The sequence below is a fragment of the Ursus arctos genome, unplaced genomic scaffold (genome assembly GCF_023065955.2).
Source record: "Ursus arctos isolate Adak ecotype North America unplaced genomic scaffold, UrsArc2.0 scaffold_1, whole genome shotgun sequence".
In the NCBI taxonomy this organism is placed as follows: Eukaryota; Metazoa; Chordata; class Mammalia; order Carnivora; family Ursidae; genus Ursus; species Ursus arctos.
Window position 1 is genome coordinate 54712747 of NW_026622763.1, and position 15807 is coordinate 54728553.

Consider the following 15807-nt stretch of genomic DNA (forward strand, 5'->3'; position numbering starts at 1 on the left):
CAATTAGTTGCCTCTGGTGTTAAAATTTGTTATAAAACAGACTGATGTGTGCATCCTTTAAAGTTTCTACACATTCGTATTTAAAATGGAGTTAAATGTTTGAGGAATGACAGAAGGACCCTCGTGGAATCTCAGGGTTCTGTGGCATGAAAACTAGAGCTCCCTGGGCTGCTGGGAAAGATGCCGTGCCCTGGGAAGACCCATGAAGCTGGCCCCAGGCCGCTCTCGGGAGGCGTCAGGAGAGGTGGAGGCTGTTGAAGTGCTTGGAAGCAATAGGGTAGCCCACGTCCCCTCCCTGTCCTTGGAGGGCCTGAGGCTCATGGCCCTGAATGATTCCCGTACCAGCCTTACCAAACAACCAGCAATAATGTTTGACAGCAAAATGTGTTAGCAGAAGTATGTAGAAAGCATGCTCTTTGTGAATATCCCCAGCACAACACATGAGTTACATATAATAAACAGGACTCATGGAAACTACATGGAAAAGCCATCAAGGAGTAGGGTAAAGGTTGTACCCACTCCAAATTCAATAGCAGGGCATTGGAAGTATGGTGGTGCTGGTGGTGGGTGAGCACAGGGTGACTGCAGAGGAAGGATGTGAGAGGAAGGGGAGAGGGCCAGACAAGGCAGCTGACTAGTGTGGGGTCCTTTCTAGGGCAGCACCTCTAGTCAAAGTTTAGGTGGAAAAAGGCAGCCAGTCATCAATGTCTGAACGTCCAGGTAAAACCAAGGGGATGGAAGCTGTGGACAGCAGGAGTCCACACCCTTCCCTCCCTGGCTTCAGTAGAAGACATGGAAGTATAAGGAAATCCAAAATTAAGGTTTCTTCAGTCCAGTCAAGAGTCCCAAATTTCAGGGATAATCATCTGTATCGGGGCAGAGTGTCCTGCTAAGAAACTATTTAACACACATGCATGGAGAACATACTGTTTGCCGAGCACCATTCTATGCGGAGAGTTGAAGTTACCTATGAGAAAAATTAATCTGTCAGTGACTGTGAAGTCCAGGAAGAAGTCTGCATCCTTCGTATAAACCAAACCAGCATTTCACATGTGTTCAGAAAAACCTTTTGATAGACAAAAAATATTAGAGGGCTTTCAGTAAAAAATCTCACTGGAAAGACAATTTTTAAGTGACACAGAGTCAAAGAATTTAGATGTTGGTTTTAGAAGTTCACTTAGTACCAAGAATAGAAATGTAATTTATATACAGAGCAACTTATGATCATCTTTTCTGTTGTCACAAATCAACTCTGCGTGACCTCACAGAAGAGACATAGCCAATGATAAAAGCAGAAAGAGTGTTACACTGCTTCCTATAAAAGGGGAGGAGAAGCCAGCAAGCATTATAATATTCTCTTCTGGCTTCTAAAATAATAGTAACATCTCCAATAGTGTTTTGCAAAATCAGGGCAACTTAAGGAGTGCTCATCTTACTCAAAGGGATTCTTGAAGATCTTCAGAATAGTAAACAAAACTATGGAAAATTTTTACAGGATATTTTAATCACTTTAAAGTATATAAGGTAAAGAAATTATGGCTGGTAAAAAGCTGACTTTAACAATGGATAAGATGGGAGGGCGTGTGATACAGTGAAACATGTATGGATAAAGCCAGCGTCAAACCCTGCCCTTGCCACTTGCTAACTGTGTGACCTTAGGTGAATTACTCAATTGCTTTTCATTTCAGTTCACTTATCTGTAGGATGGAGATGAAAATTATCTATTTCAAAGAATCCTTCTAAGGATCAAATGACACTGTGTATATAAGCTGTCTCATAGCAGCTTGGGTATATATTAAGCATTCAGTCAATTATGATTTCCCAAGTAGGAAACCAGCACATCAGAGTGTCCTCCAGGTTCACTGCTACACATAATTAGACACTTAAAATACAAAATCTTACATATACAATAATTCACCTATTTAATCTTCTAAATCATGAAATTCATTCTTATCCCTATCACAAATTATCACAAATTCTCAATTTGGGGTCCTATAATCAGATTTGGCTGTAATTGCTATCACAAGGCAATTGGAGACCAAACTGTACTAGGATGCATTACCCTACACTACATTGTGATCCTTTCTAAATGCTTATCAGAACCCAGATTTAGGAAATTATTTGACTATCCATAAAGCAGTCTTGGTAGTTGTAAAATTTCCAAAGAAATATATTAAGGGAAGATCAAAGATTACAGTGCCATAACAAAGCAACTACTTATTAGAAGACAAAACTTTTGATTCATTCCTCTTAATTAAAGGAATTAACGAGCTGTGTATGTCTATACGTGTGCTCATAAAGGTAGGTGGAGGAAATATGTAAATGTGAGGGGGAGCTTTCATACCACTCTACAAACTGAGCGTGTTTTATTTAAGCTGCAAAAGAAAAAGAAAATTATTAGAGCTTTTCAGATTCTTTCCACATTTATAAGTCTGTATCATTCATAAAGCATTCATTTCTCTCCTTTATTCCAAGGTAACCAAGGTCTCTGTATTTTTACTGCTCAAAAAACTCATTTTTTTCTCTTCCTTTTGAAGTTAAACTAAAATTTGGGAATAACTGAATTATCAACTTAAATTTAAACATCTTTGTATAACACAGTGCTTTCTTGTAGATCATTATTCTCGATTTTTAAAATTTTTTACTTGGAAAACTAGAAATGCTGAAAGTAATACACATTCTTTATATTCAATTTGGCGAATACAGGAAAAGAAGGTGAAGAAAAAAAATGTAAGCCAGATGCTATAACCCAAACATAATTAAAATTTGTTTTCTTTCCAGTCTCTTTACATTTATATATCCCTGTATACAGTATCAGACTACAATATGTGCAAACTTATATCCACTTTTCTCTCAAATCATGAACATTTTCTCACATTATTAAAAATATTTCAAAAATATTTAAGTGCATTAAACACTCCCCCACCCTGAACATTTTGATCACCTATTTTTTTCACTACCAAAAATAATTCTGTGATGAACCTCATTTTATAATGCATTATGTTTAGACCTACAAAGCAAATGCACAAACTCGAACTCTATTCTGAAGGAGAAATGGAAGCAGAGATATTAGGGGAAGGAGGAAGGCCAGGCATCCAAGCCCTCAGTCCGTGTTTGCCTGAGCACAAGGGGAAAAAACTCATCACTTGACAGCTGCTCTGTGGTCTGTAAAAAGTGAAGGGTTCAAGCCTCTTCTCAGTTATCAGATGTCCATGCCATCAGGTGCTTCAGAATGGACAGGAATTGACTCACAAGTCTGACAACAGCCCATGTGAAGGAAGTTATGAGAGGCAAGTGGGAAGCCACACACAGCACCTCACCCAGTTTGGTGTAAGAATACAACCGTGCACATATCAATTTATAAAGCATAAAAGCTAAAAGGACTAAAGACTAAAAGGAAACCTAAGGAAGAAAAACAGTTCATGCATTACAACGATAGAATGTAATGAACAGCTTTTTAAATTTACCGCTGTGCTTTAGATTTCTTACATTAAAAACCAAGAGGGGCGTCTGCAGGTGGGAGGAGGGGGAGTGTGCCGTTGGGTAAGCAGTTGACTCTTGGTTTGGACTCAAATTGTGACCTCAGCGTTGTGGGACGGAGTTGGCCCGGGGCTCTGCGCTCCGCAAAGAATCTGCTTAAGACTCCCTCTGCCTCTCCCCCATCCACACCCTCTCTCTCTCTCAAATAAATAAATAAATAAGTCTTTGGGGTTTTTTAAACATTTTATTTATTTATTTGACAGAGAGAGTGAGAGAGAACAAGCAGGGGGAGCAGCAGAGAGAGAGGGAGAAACAGGCTCCCCACTGGGCAGGGAGCCCTGACACGGGGCTCAATCCCAAGGACTCTGGGATCATGACCTGTGCCAAAGGCAGACACTTAACAGACTGAGCCACCCAGGTACCCCAATAAATAAGTCTTTAAAAAAAAATTTAAAAACACAAGAGAGAAAAAAATAAGGTGTTGATGGAAAAATCCTAACTTTATGACATCACGGCATGAACAGGAGGTTGAGGGGAGACAGGGACAATTAAAGAACAATTGGAGAGGTAGAACTATAATATTTATAATATTAAAATCCAGTAAGTTAGCTTGTGATCCTTTACAATACCCCCATCTTGTTTTCAAAATTTAACTTCACTAACAAGTTTTAAGCAATTCTCATGTCTAAACGTGATCATTGATAAAGCTATCAGCAGTCTAAAAGCATGCAAGACCTACCCACTAGAGTTCCATTTTTACACTCATTTTGCCACTGGCATGGCATTGCTGTTTTGTACCTGGCATATAGCTTCTGACCATGGAGATCATTTGAAGGATTCTTTAATGCCCAGAGAAAAGGTACTTGAGATTCAATTGATTTTTTTACATCATTAATCCAAATATTACAGTAATGTTAAGTAATCTCTTTGATTAGTTCACTGTTCTACTGCAAGAGAGCTGCAGCACGCATGCTCTAGTGACTCCTGGTCCAACTTTGAGAATGAGATAAGGGCTACGTATTCTCTCCCTGGAAAACCATGCATGCACACATACAAAACAGTGTAGGAAATTTCTGGAGGCCCGTGGACTCTGTTATCCACCTCTGTACCAACAAACAAACAAACAAACAAATGTATAGAGAAATAGTGAACTGGCTGACTGAGAAGTGTAGGGGGAGATGAAAGAAGGATGGGAAGTAGAAATGTAAGTTTCTGTTCTCGGCCACACTTGGCCTAGACTTCCCTGCTCTTTCCTTTACACAGCAGCTCTGTGCACTAGCTCTTATTTTTCTACAGCTAAGGAAACTAAGGTTCAGAGAGGTTATGTAACTTCCCCAAGGCCATACTTCTGGAAAGTGGCGGAATCCAAATGCAAACCTGGTGTCCTGCCTTTGTAAGTCCAGCATACATTTCACGTAGCACTTACTGGGTCAACGTACCGCTTTCCTGTCTTGGGACTTCTCAAGAGAGAACTGAACTATCAGCCTAAACACATCTGCTAGACTGGGAACTCCCTGAGAGTAGGGACTGCGTCTCATTCATTTTCCATCTCCTGTGCCTGGCACATAGGAGGCACTCATGAAATGAGAAATGGATGTATAAATTAGCACACTGGGGCAACAATCCCGCAAAGAACGGCAGAAGCCATATACAGCTGTATGTTGCCACAACATAAAGGTCCCCATCATCACTAAATATTCCTATAGATAACGACCGGGAGCAGACTTTAATAGATCTGAAAACACACATGGTAAAACTCTATGTAAAGAAATAGCATTTCATCCTTTCGAAAAATAATCTAGTCATAAAACACAAAATAGCTTTACCACAATCTGCCTACAATGATCAGGTCAGCAACTAACACCTGGTAGTGAACTCCTGCATTATATAAAAACCAAACTCATGTTGAAAATAAGTGCATAAATTAGGACTATTTATAAAGATACTTAATTTTACAAAATTCATATAAGAACTCAAATGCTTTTTTTTTTTTTTGCTTTTGCAATAATTGTTCTAAGGTTGAAACCTAAAGTGCCATTTCAATGTAGTAAAGGTAATCGCAGCATTTACTGTTCATGTCATGTTGATGTATGACTATGTATCAAAGGTCATCCTTCTGTACTCATACATTATCAAATTTGAAAGCACAGTATTTGATTCTGACCAACCTTTACACTGCCCACAAAGTGTGTGAAAAATAGATGGAGGTCTACCTTGGGGTTTTTTTTTTTTTTTTTTAAATGAACCCATGTTTCGGAAGCAGAGGGGTCAAGAAGCCAGTGGCAAGGTTAGATGTCAGCACTATGAATCTCATACTGTCTTAGCTTATCAGTGAGGTCTAGTACAATGATCACAAGCTAAAATTGCTGTACTAATGAAGACGAAGGTCTAAAAAATTAGATAGCACAGGCCCTCTGACAGAGGGCAGTACCTTGTGGACAATAATGCAGAAATAAGGACATAAATCACTCTTTAGAGACAATGAAACCTATAATGCACAAACTGAATTGTTTACACGTGTATTAGAAGCACTGTTAGAAAGTGCCGACTGCCATACCTCTTGTGACTCATCTGGAACACAGCAGTCCTGAATTCAGCCTCTTTATTCAGACAAGTCATCTGCTCCCTGCTTCTCCTCGTCCAACTCCAAATACGTGACACTCCTGTCCCAACACACAATTTAGTAGTTTTGTGCCATCCGGCCCTAAAAGGAGTGCGGGACATTGACACCTGCTTCAAACTATTGCTTATAATTATTTGCTGGGAGGATAAGTTGCTTGTGTCTAAATCTACTAAAATCTGCTGCTCTCTCCTATGGTGGTGGGGTGTGTATGGAAGGGTGGGGAGAGATGGAGGACAGACAGCAGGAAAGAGAAGATGCCCACTCTTCAGTAATGATTGTGGTTGTCTTTAAATAAATAAAATACTATTTCATTTCATCAAGCCCGACTACGGGAGATTGCCTATTGAAAAGAAGAAAGATCATACAAACACACAAAAGAATCCAGGTCTTCAAAAACCAAAAGGAAAAAAAAATGCACTGAAAAGAACCCACAACATCCACCCAAAACATGCTTCAAGCCTATCAATTTTACTTCAGCCTGTACTCCGCTTACAAAATTCACAGCAGCCTATTTGAGAAAGTCATGTAATATTTGGTTGTGTGAACACTCATAATCAAGAATACAAGCTCATTCCAAAGTTTGATTCCTTTTGGTTCCTAGGAAAACATTTTTTAAAAAGCTAACCACTATAATTTAATAAAATGTGTCAACTCTTGACAGGTAGGCAAAGCCTTTGGCATTCTTGCTATAGACAATAAGGCACAAAATGCCTATTTCATTTTTAGAAAAAAATAACTTAGCTGACTATAATTCATAAAATGTGTATTAGTGCAAGTTTTAATTACACCTGCCATGTGCAGTATACAATACCTTCTAATATTTTTTTGAGGCAAGTACTCAACTTTAAGGTCTGAATTCCAATGGCCTGTATACTGAAAGAGGAAATATTCCTAAATTATATTTCATGTGTATGTGTATCCAGCTCCACCAGATACAATGTCAAAAAAATACCTACTTAATCCAGAAAATTCCTATGTTAATATCAAATATAACATTAAATGGCTCAGAAATGAAATTTTAAAAATATACAGAAAAACAAAAATATTTTAAAATACCCCATTCTATGGGTGAGTAAAATATGATATCGGGGGTGGGGAATGTAGAGATTGTCAAGAATGGGAGTTTATGAAACCAAATTATTTTATGTACAATTTAGACACCTTTCCCCAATAATGGATTCATGTGAGGGAGAGAAGAGCTTCAGCTCTGTAATCCCACCTAGTACGTTGGCCCTTAGGTCATCTCCAGTTCAGTTCATCCAGTTATTGAGTATCTAATGTTGGGCACTAAGAATACAAAAACACATGAATCCTCCCCACCCTCAGTAGGCTGTCAGTTTCCATATGCTCACATCTTGAGCTGGTCCTTCTCACTTTCTAGCCATAACTACTTTACTTACAGGCTTTTCAGAGAGAAGTAACACAGGAGACACTAGGGCCGACCAAGTCAGATCTATCACTGATTATGAATTCACTCTCTAGACATACATGTAGCAGACACCGTACCAGGTTTTAGTTTTGTGTTGTTTTGTTTGAGGAGAGCAAGAGTGAGGAAATAAAAATTGAAGAAACACAGTCTGTCTTCAGTGTTCACAACCAAATGAGGGAGGCAGACTACAAGTTACATATAATTATAAAGTACAACGAGAACAAAAGCAAGGAACTTGGGAAAGCAGAGCAAGAAGCTCTCAGAAGAGCACTCAGAAGATGACAGATAAAGCTGGGTCTTAAAGAAATGAAATTTTAACAAGAATAGCACAACGTAAGCTCAGTGCAGGGCATCTCTCAGAAGCACAATACTTCTGTGATCACAATACTCTGTGATCAGAACACAAGGGAGAGTGGCAGAAAGGAAAGCTAGAAAAGGGGATCCTTACAAACCACCTAAGGAGTCAGCCATATACAAACGAACCTTTTTTTAAGCTTGTGTTTTATTTTTTTATTTAAATTCAATTAATTAACATATAGCATATTATTAGTTTCAGAGGTAGAGTTTAGTGATTCATCAATTGCATACAAGAGCCAGTGCTCATTACATCAAGTGCACGCCTAACGCCCATCCCCCAGTAACCCCATCCCCTTGCCCCCCTCCCCTCCAACTTGTGTTCTAGAAAGCTCCTTTAATCCAGAGTTATTAAAGTTATCCTTTAATCCAAGAGTTAGTTGGAGTTTGCCTAAATTGTGAGGATCAAATTATCTGGCCCTCTCCCTACTCAATAATTCAAATTTGAGATTTACAAAATTGCTCACACTACAAAATCTGCATTAAGACTACAGCAGTATTTCCCATTCTGTGTGTGTGCACATAACTACCTATTCAATAGCTAATTTATTGTGTCTCCTACATGCCAGACACTAGAAATATATTGATAAGTAAGAACTGATATGGCCCTGCCTTCAAGGAGTCCATAGTCTAGTGTAGGAGATAAATTATGAAAGAATTTCAAGGGGAGGGTGAGAAAATTATCTGGAAAGCGTTCAGCTGAAAAGACTGCCCTGAAGCAACACTTGGAATTATCACAAAAATATGAGAAATCCAAAAGAGCATTAGCTATTCTTTCAGCTACCAAAAGAGGAGAAGGCTCACGGATAACCAGTAGGACAGGGCCTTAAAGATCCTAGGTTCTGATTCCATTTACAACATCCATAAACTAAGTGGTCTTGGGGGATTAATTTAATTCCTGTTTGATAGGATTCCACACTCCTCCATGGTTGTAAGAGAAACTGTGAGAGGATCTAGAGTACAGCGCCTGACCAGGAGCAGGTATTCAAAAAAGGTTCATGTAATTCCCTACTTTCTTCACCTTTCAAAATCAGACTAAGATAAAATTATTTATTTTCACAAAAATAAATGATTTTCCCCAGTTTTCCTAAATCAAATGCCAGGGATCTGGTAAAAGTCTTTGGCAGTTGCAAATTTGGCCTGTTCTCATATAATCCTGGAATAAGAACTTTGAAAAAACTAATTTATGAAGGAGATTTTTGAGAACACTTTTTAATCTTCTCAGAGTGCTTCCAACTTCTACCATTTTTGCTGCCAAAGAAAAAGGAAGGTATAAATATTAGAAAAAAACTAGAGAAAAATGCATAAAGCAGAAAATCTAGGTTGTAAAAAAACATCAAATAATATAGAGCTATATAAGTGAATAGTATTTTCTTCTAAAGTCCACAAGTGGTATAAATTAAGCCACATAACAGGACCTCTGGAGGAGAAGGAATGGAAAAGTAAATGGAATCTAAATTTCACAAAGGCAAACCAAAGGGCACTTGGGGGGACATCTATTATCAAATAAATTCAACAATTTTTAAAAAGACATTTTTAAATAGTATTGAAGTAGAACATATACATCTGTTTCTGAGAAGGAAAGAAACTAGGTTGAGACAAATTAATAGTTTGTGGACTGATACAATTTAATGAGGTTTTTATTCTGTATTTTTAAATTTTTATTCTTATGTTTGTATTCTAATAAATGTACTTTGTTTTATTATAATTTTTTTTTGGTCTAAATTCAGAGCCTGAGTACATTTACTTATTAGCTGGGTAGAGTTAATATATTTAGATCTTCCAATAACTTTGAAACAAGTCAAATTACAAACTGTAAGATTTAGCAGAGCATCAATTCACAATCATCTTTATCTTGTTCATCTTTACGTAAGTACTTGAATTATTTATAATAGCTCTTTGGGAGTCCATAAACTATATCTAAATCTCTTCTACAATTTTTTTTACAATGAACTGAGGTTATACTGTATAATAACTTACATTATTTTCTTCTGATTTTTTTATAATGTTTTTTTATTATATTATGTTAGTCACCATACAGTACATCCCTGGTTTCCGATGTAAAGTTCGATGATTCATTAGTTGTGTATAACACCCAGTGCACCATGCAATACGTGCCCTCCTTACTACCCATCACCTGCCTATCCCATTCCCCCAGCCCCCTCCTCTCTGAAGCCCTCAGTTTGTTTCTCAGAGTCCATAGTCTCTCATGCTTCATTCCCCCTTCTGATTACCCCCTTTCTTCTGATTTTCTAAAGCCCCTCTGTTCTCCATGATTGTTTCAAAATAGCTATTCATAATTGCGCCAATTATCCCCATTCTTCGGCCCTTTGACTAACTGATTTGCACACAATCCAACAAGTAATATTGTAATCTTGCCAAGTAATATTAGAAAAAACATAAGAAAACATGTCACATTTTTAAAGTAATCAAATTCCAACACCAGTATTGATTGGCAGTGTAAAATTGATGATTCAATATAAAGCATCCTGCATTAAGAGTTGAGATCTGAGTTTTGGCTTGTTTCAGATGCTAGCTATCCCTATGACCTGTGTAAGTCATTCAGCTTTTCTGACATTTGGCATATAATACTTCAAGAAAAATCATTATATAGAGTATCTCTCCCTTTCACCCTTTCTCTCTCTCTCTCTCTCTCTCTCTCTCACACACACACACACACAGTTATAACTCTCCTGACTCAATCATGTTTTCCATAACAATATTGCGTATCTAATACACAAAATGAGAAAGATCAATTTCAAGAATAAAAGGCATAGGTTAACGACAACTAGCAACATTTCCAAATTTTCGTTCTAACTACTATTTCAATGCAATTCGGCAACTATTTATTGACTGTCCCTGTGTCTTCGTGAGTGGGAGGATATCCCAGGCAGAGGAAGAGGAAGCTGAGGGATTAGAAAAACATTTGCATATACAAACCATAGAAAACATTAAGATAGCTACATTAAAAGGGGCAGGAATGGTGGCAATAGGTGTGGTCAGAAATGCCAGAGGCAACTAGAAGCAAATATACAGGCTCTGTAGGCCCTATCAGTAAGTTTGGACCTTATCCCAATGAGGAATCATTGAAGGGTTCAAGCAATGGTGTAGCAGGATTCCTTTTCCAATTCTGAAAACTCATTCAGGCTATAGTGCACAAAATAGATAGCAAGTGGGCAAGACTGGAGACAGAAACCAGTGAAGAGATAGTGCGGAGATCCTGGAGGCCTGAATGAGAAGGCAGTATGACAGTAATTAAGAGCAAGACTTCTAAAGCTATTTGCCTGCATTCAAATCCCAGATTTTCCACTGACCAAACTGCTTACTCTCTACAGCTCGGTTTTCTCATCTATAATCCAGAAATAAAAATCCTCACAGGGTTACGCCAAAGAACAAATAAGACACATATGACAGTTAGCATGTTGCTTGGCACAGAATAAGAATGCAAATGTTTATTATCATTATTAATGTTAATGGGATGGAGAAACGAAAAAATAACTGGAAGGTGCTTTAGAGACAGAAATTGATGGTGAAGATGTAGGAAAAAGGGGGAAAGGGATGAGGGGACACACTGTAGGTCAAATACATAATATTTTTAGAGTTTGAGGAGAAAATGGTGTTCATTTTTTAACATACTGATTGTGAAAGCCGTTTAGAAGGCAGACGATCATATCTGTCCAAAGTGAAGCAAAAAGATCAAGGCTGGAGATTTGAGAATCAGAGAGACGGGTGTTAATTAAATCCATGGGGTTGATGAGATTTTCCAGAGAGAGACTATGTAGAGTGAAGAAATGCTGGCACTAGATAGAAGCTATGGAATACCAGCATTTAATGGATGGGCAGGGGAAGAGAAGCCTGCAAAGGACACAGAGGAAGGCTCCAGAGTGTGAAAGCTCCAAAGCCAAAAGAAAAAAAAAAGTGTTTCAAACCAAAGGGCGTGCTCAACAATGTCAATACGGCCAAGCAGTGAAATAAGTTAAGGACTGAGAGTTTTCACTGGATTTAGCAACTAAATTACTCGTTTACATAAAAAATGTGTGTAAAGCACTGTGCTAGACCCACAGATAGGGGTAAATAAGACAAAAAAGAGCCTTGCACACAAACTCTACGTTGTGAAGGTAGACAGTGAACTGGTAAACAAAATACTCAAATTCTCATAAGGACCATTAGTAGAGATAAAGTGACATGAGAGAGAGTAATAGGCAGAGGCCAGCTTTAAATAGGGAATTTAAGAGCATCCCTCTCTGAGAAGGGACCATTTAAGCTGAAACTTAATGCAGGAATGGGTTTAGCATGGTCACAGAACTGGGAGAGCCCTGGAGGCGACAGCGTAGTGGTAGAGAAGGGAAGGAGACGTAGAAGCCAGACCGTTTATAGATCACACTCAGTACACAGTGAGAGGAGTTTAAAAAATAATCTGTTGAGCATTTCTAAGTAGGGAAGTTAAGATCACTCTAGCTAATAGTGCTTAGTAGTTTGTTTTTCCTCATTTACACTAGTCCTAATAATCAGAAATAGAACATTTTACCATCTTTAAAACCATTAACTATTTATTACAATATCAGAATAACCTTTTCTATTTTAAAGGGCACTGTACAATTACAGCATGTTGCCTGTTGCATTCATCTTACTAATCCCCTTTTAACCTGCTTCCATTTTTCTTTCAAAGATATTTCTCATAATATTTGCTTGATTCTATTGTTCAATTATATTTCTCTGAAGTACTCCTCATTTTCAAGCAACGTACATCAGAATTTGAATGTTTTAAAACAAGAAGACTCAGGGTACCTGGGTGGCTCAGTTGATTAAGCATCCGACTCCTGATTTCGACTCAGGTCATGCTATCAGGGCAGTGAGATTGAGCCCTGTGTCAGGCTCCACGCTCAGCAGGGAATCTGCTTGAGATCCTCTCTCTTCCTCTGCCCTTCCACCCACTCCAAAAATAAATAGATAAATAAAAAAACAAACAAGATTCAGCATGATGTTACTAAAATGTTTATGGGCCAATAATGTACAAAATCTGAGATCCACCCTCCCCAAAAAAGATTATATTCAGAGATTATATCCCATAGTTTCAAGTTCCTATTTCTTTAATCTATGTATTTATTTATATACATGTATACGATAGAGAAAAGTTGATGCAGAAAACTCTGGCTTGATTCTGAGCAGCTGAATTATATGTTCACAGTATTTTTTCATTTCCTTATTTGCAAGAGGAAGAATTTACAGCCCTTCCATATTTCACAAGGATATCAATAATATAAAATGGTGCCATTTACTTAATTATTAATTATCGGGCAGTGAGCTACACATATTATATAAATTATTTCTAATCATCCCTATACCCCAAGAAGTATGTATTATACTTCCCATTTTACAGTTGAAAAAAATAGTCTCAGAGAGGTTGGGTGACTTGCCCAAGACTGCAGAGCTAGAGTTTAAACCCAGTTTTGTGATCTCAAAAACTCAGGTGCCTATACCATAATGCCTCAAACAATTAACAGATTGGACTCATTAAAATACCTATCAGATATAAGATATTAAATCATAAAGATGAACTTTTAAATAACAAATGTTATTTTATTGAATTTTTAATAAACTATGTACAACTTAGAAATATTTGCCATATATACCATTCCTATATATGCCTCCCTTTGATTTCAATTTTTTTAATAATGGAAAAGAAAGATAAAAGGAAGATAAAGAAGATAACCACGCTGTATTTAAGGTCCAAGAATTACCATTCTGGGTGAAATTTTTTCCCAGCTAATTCTCAATTCATGATATTAAATCCAATAAACTACTAGTAACTAACTGCCTATCTCAATACTTATTTGTCTCTCAAAATTAAAAATTACAAATGGCTTCAGGTTTTCCTGAATCAGAAAACCCTAATCTCTGATTAGAACCTCTAAATATCACTATTTCTCTGAATTTGAAAAGCAATTAGTCTGAACAGAAGCATCATAATTTGCTCTCAGGAGAGTCTATATATAATTGTATTGTGACCTCCTATCCTACTAAGATTTTTTCAGGTAGCCAAGTCATCCACCAAGACACCGTCTGAAGAAGTCTAGATATTTAACAAAAAGAAACTGCTGCCAGATCATCTTTATTTTCCTTAACAAAATACACACAAGAGCACAAAATTCACTTATGTATCACCATTATTTTACAAGTATAAATAATGCTCAGAATTCAAGTACAGTCAAGTGCAGAGATATTTCCTATGTTAATATGTAAACATAAGCTAATTATATACATCATGTGCCTTTGGCCCAGCTGCAAAATAAGAAACATCAAAAAAGAAACACTGCACTTGACTGTTCAATTACATTCTTACTGAGAATTCGTACCAATGCCTATATAGTTACAGTTATAACTTTCTTACCACTTAATGTAAATTCTTAATAGACATCCCCCCCGCAAATATCTAAAGAATTAAAATTCTATCCATTTCTGATGAATGATTGAAAATCTTATTGATTTCATTCCTAAAATGAATACCATTAGAACTTATTCATAACCAAAGTTCTTCCTATGTCAAAATGGTATTATTTACAGGTCACACATAGAGAAAACAAGAGTGTTATTTTGTTTACTTTTAGAATGGAAGAAAACATCTAAAAGCTGGCTAAACAGTGTGGGTCTTTCTACATTATAAAAGTTCTTACTTTACTGATATCACTTGCCTTTAATTTAACACCCAGGAGCACAACTTTGACAGAGTGAAATAGCCAAGCAATCTGAATTCAAATGATATCAAGCATATCCTTAGGGGGAAAAAAAGAAAGCACCACCTAGAAAGCAGTACTGACATCAACGAGACTACAAATATCCAGTCGAAGGCACGTGGAAGCATTTACTACATGGCCACCAAAGATTCTCCACTGAGTTCAGGATTAGGAGTAGAATCAGCTCTGGGGACTGTTGTTTTGGCTTCGTTCATTGAGGTGTCCTCATTCTCGGTCTCTTGTTTCTCCTCTGGTTCCTCTGTGCCAGATACTTGTTCAGTCCCTTGGTTTGTCTGCTCCGTATCTGATATTTTCTCATCTGTCTGCTCTGTACTGTTATCAAGAACATCTTGTTCTTCTACAGATTCTGAAAAGATAAAGAGTCAAGACTTTAGGAATATCCAACGTTAAAACTGCTAAATAAGATGCACAAAAGACAGGCATACACATACATGGACAAAGAAACAGGAGAATGGTCTAACATTATCCTTAAAATCTTTTAAAATATGTACTTAACTCCATGTTACATATAAGAATTGGTATGAATGAAGGAAACAAAACAATTTGGGGAAAACAAACCCACAATCATACTTTTACCTAACACCCTATATTTGCCTAAAATTTAGGAACTTTCACAATATTTAGGAACCTTCCTAAGGATGCATTTAAAAGTTAAATGTCCAAATATATCAAACCAAGTCCAAACAGATTTATGTGCTATAAGACAACAGCCCGGCAAACACAGCCAACATATTAACTCCCAGATTACGTTTCCTGAAGGAACTGTCTCCCTTGCACACAGACAACTTTGTAAAAAATGCGTACCTCCGTGTGTGTGTGTGTGTGTGTGTGTGTGTGTGTGTCTCTAAGTAGTGTTATTTCCCACACTAATTTTCCTATTATCCACAGACTGGGATGGTCTGGATCCACCTCTTCCAAAGGCATGACAAGTCTCCCCCCATCCCTCTACAAGACAAGTTCTCAGGATTTAAATCTCTGGGTCAGAATATGCTACATACCTAGAATACAAGGAAGAGAAAGGGAAGGGTCTTTTGCCCCTGTCTCCACCGTGGAAGCTAAGTGAGACTCTTGGCTCCTATCTAAAAATTTACTCCCCTTAAATTCTCTTTTGAGTTTCACTAAATTCAAATCCCTTGATAACAATAATTTTATTCAGTAAAGTCCCT

At 37.4% G+C, this 15807-nt stretch overlaps 1 protein-coding gene across 3 annotated transcripts in view; it reads right to left on the minus strand.

Moving 5' to 3' along the window:
• Positions 1 to 13982: 13982 nt before the first annotated feature.
• Positions 13983 to 15807, minus strand: part of LNPK (lunapark, ER junction formation factor) — an 81812-nt gene continuing 79987 nt past the window's right edge. For all 3 annotated transcript variants that reach the window (XM_026492505.4, XM_026492506.4, XM_026492503.4), the window contains one exon: positions 13983 to 14987. In XM_026492505.4, coding sequence (XP_026348290.2) covers positions 14979 to 14987 — 9 coding nt within the window. In that variant the 3' untranslated portion in view covers positions 13983 to 14978. The remainder of the gene's footprint in view (positions 14988 to 15807) is intronic.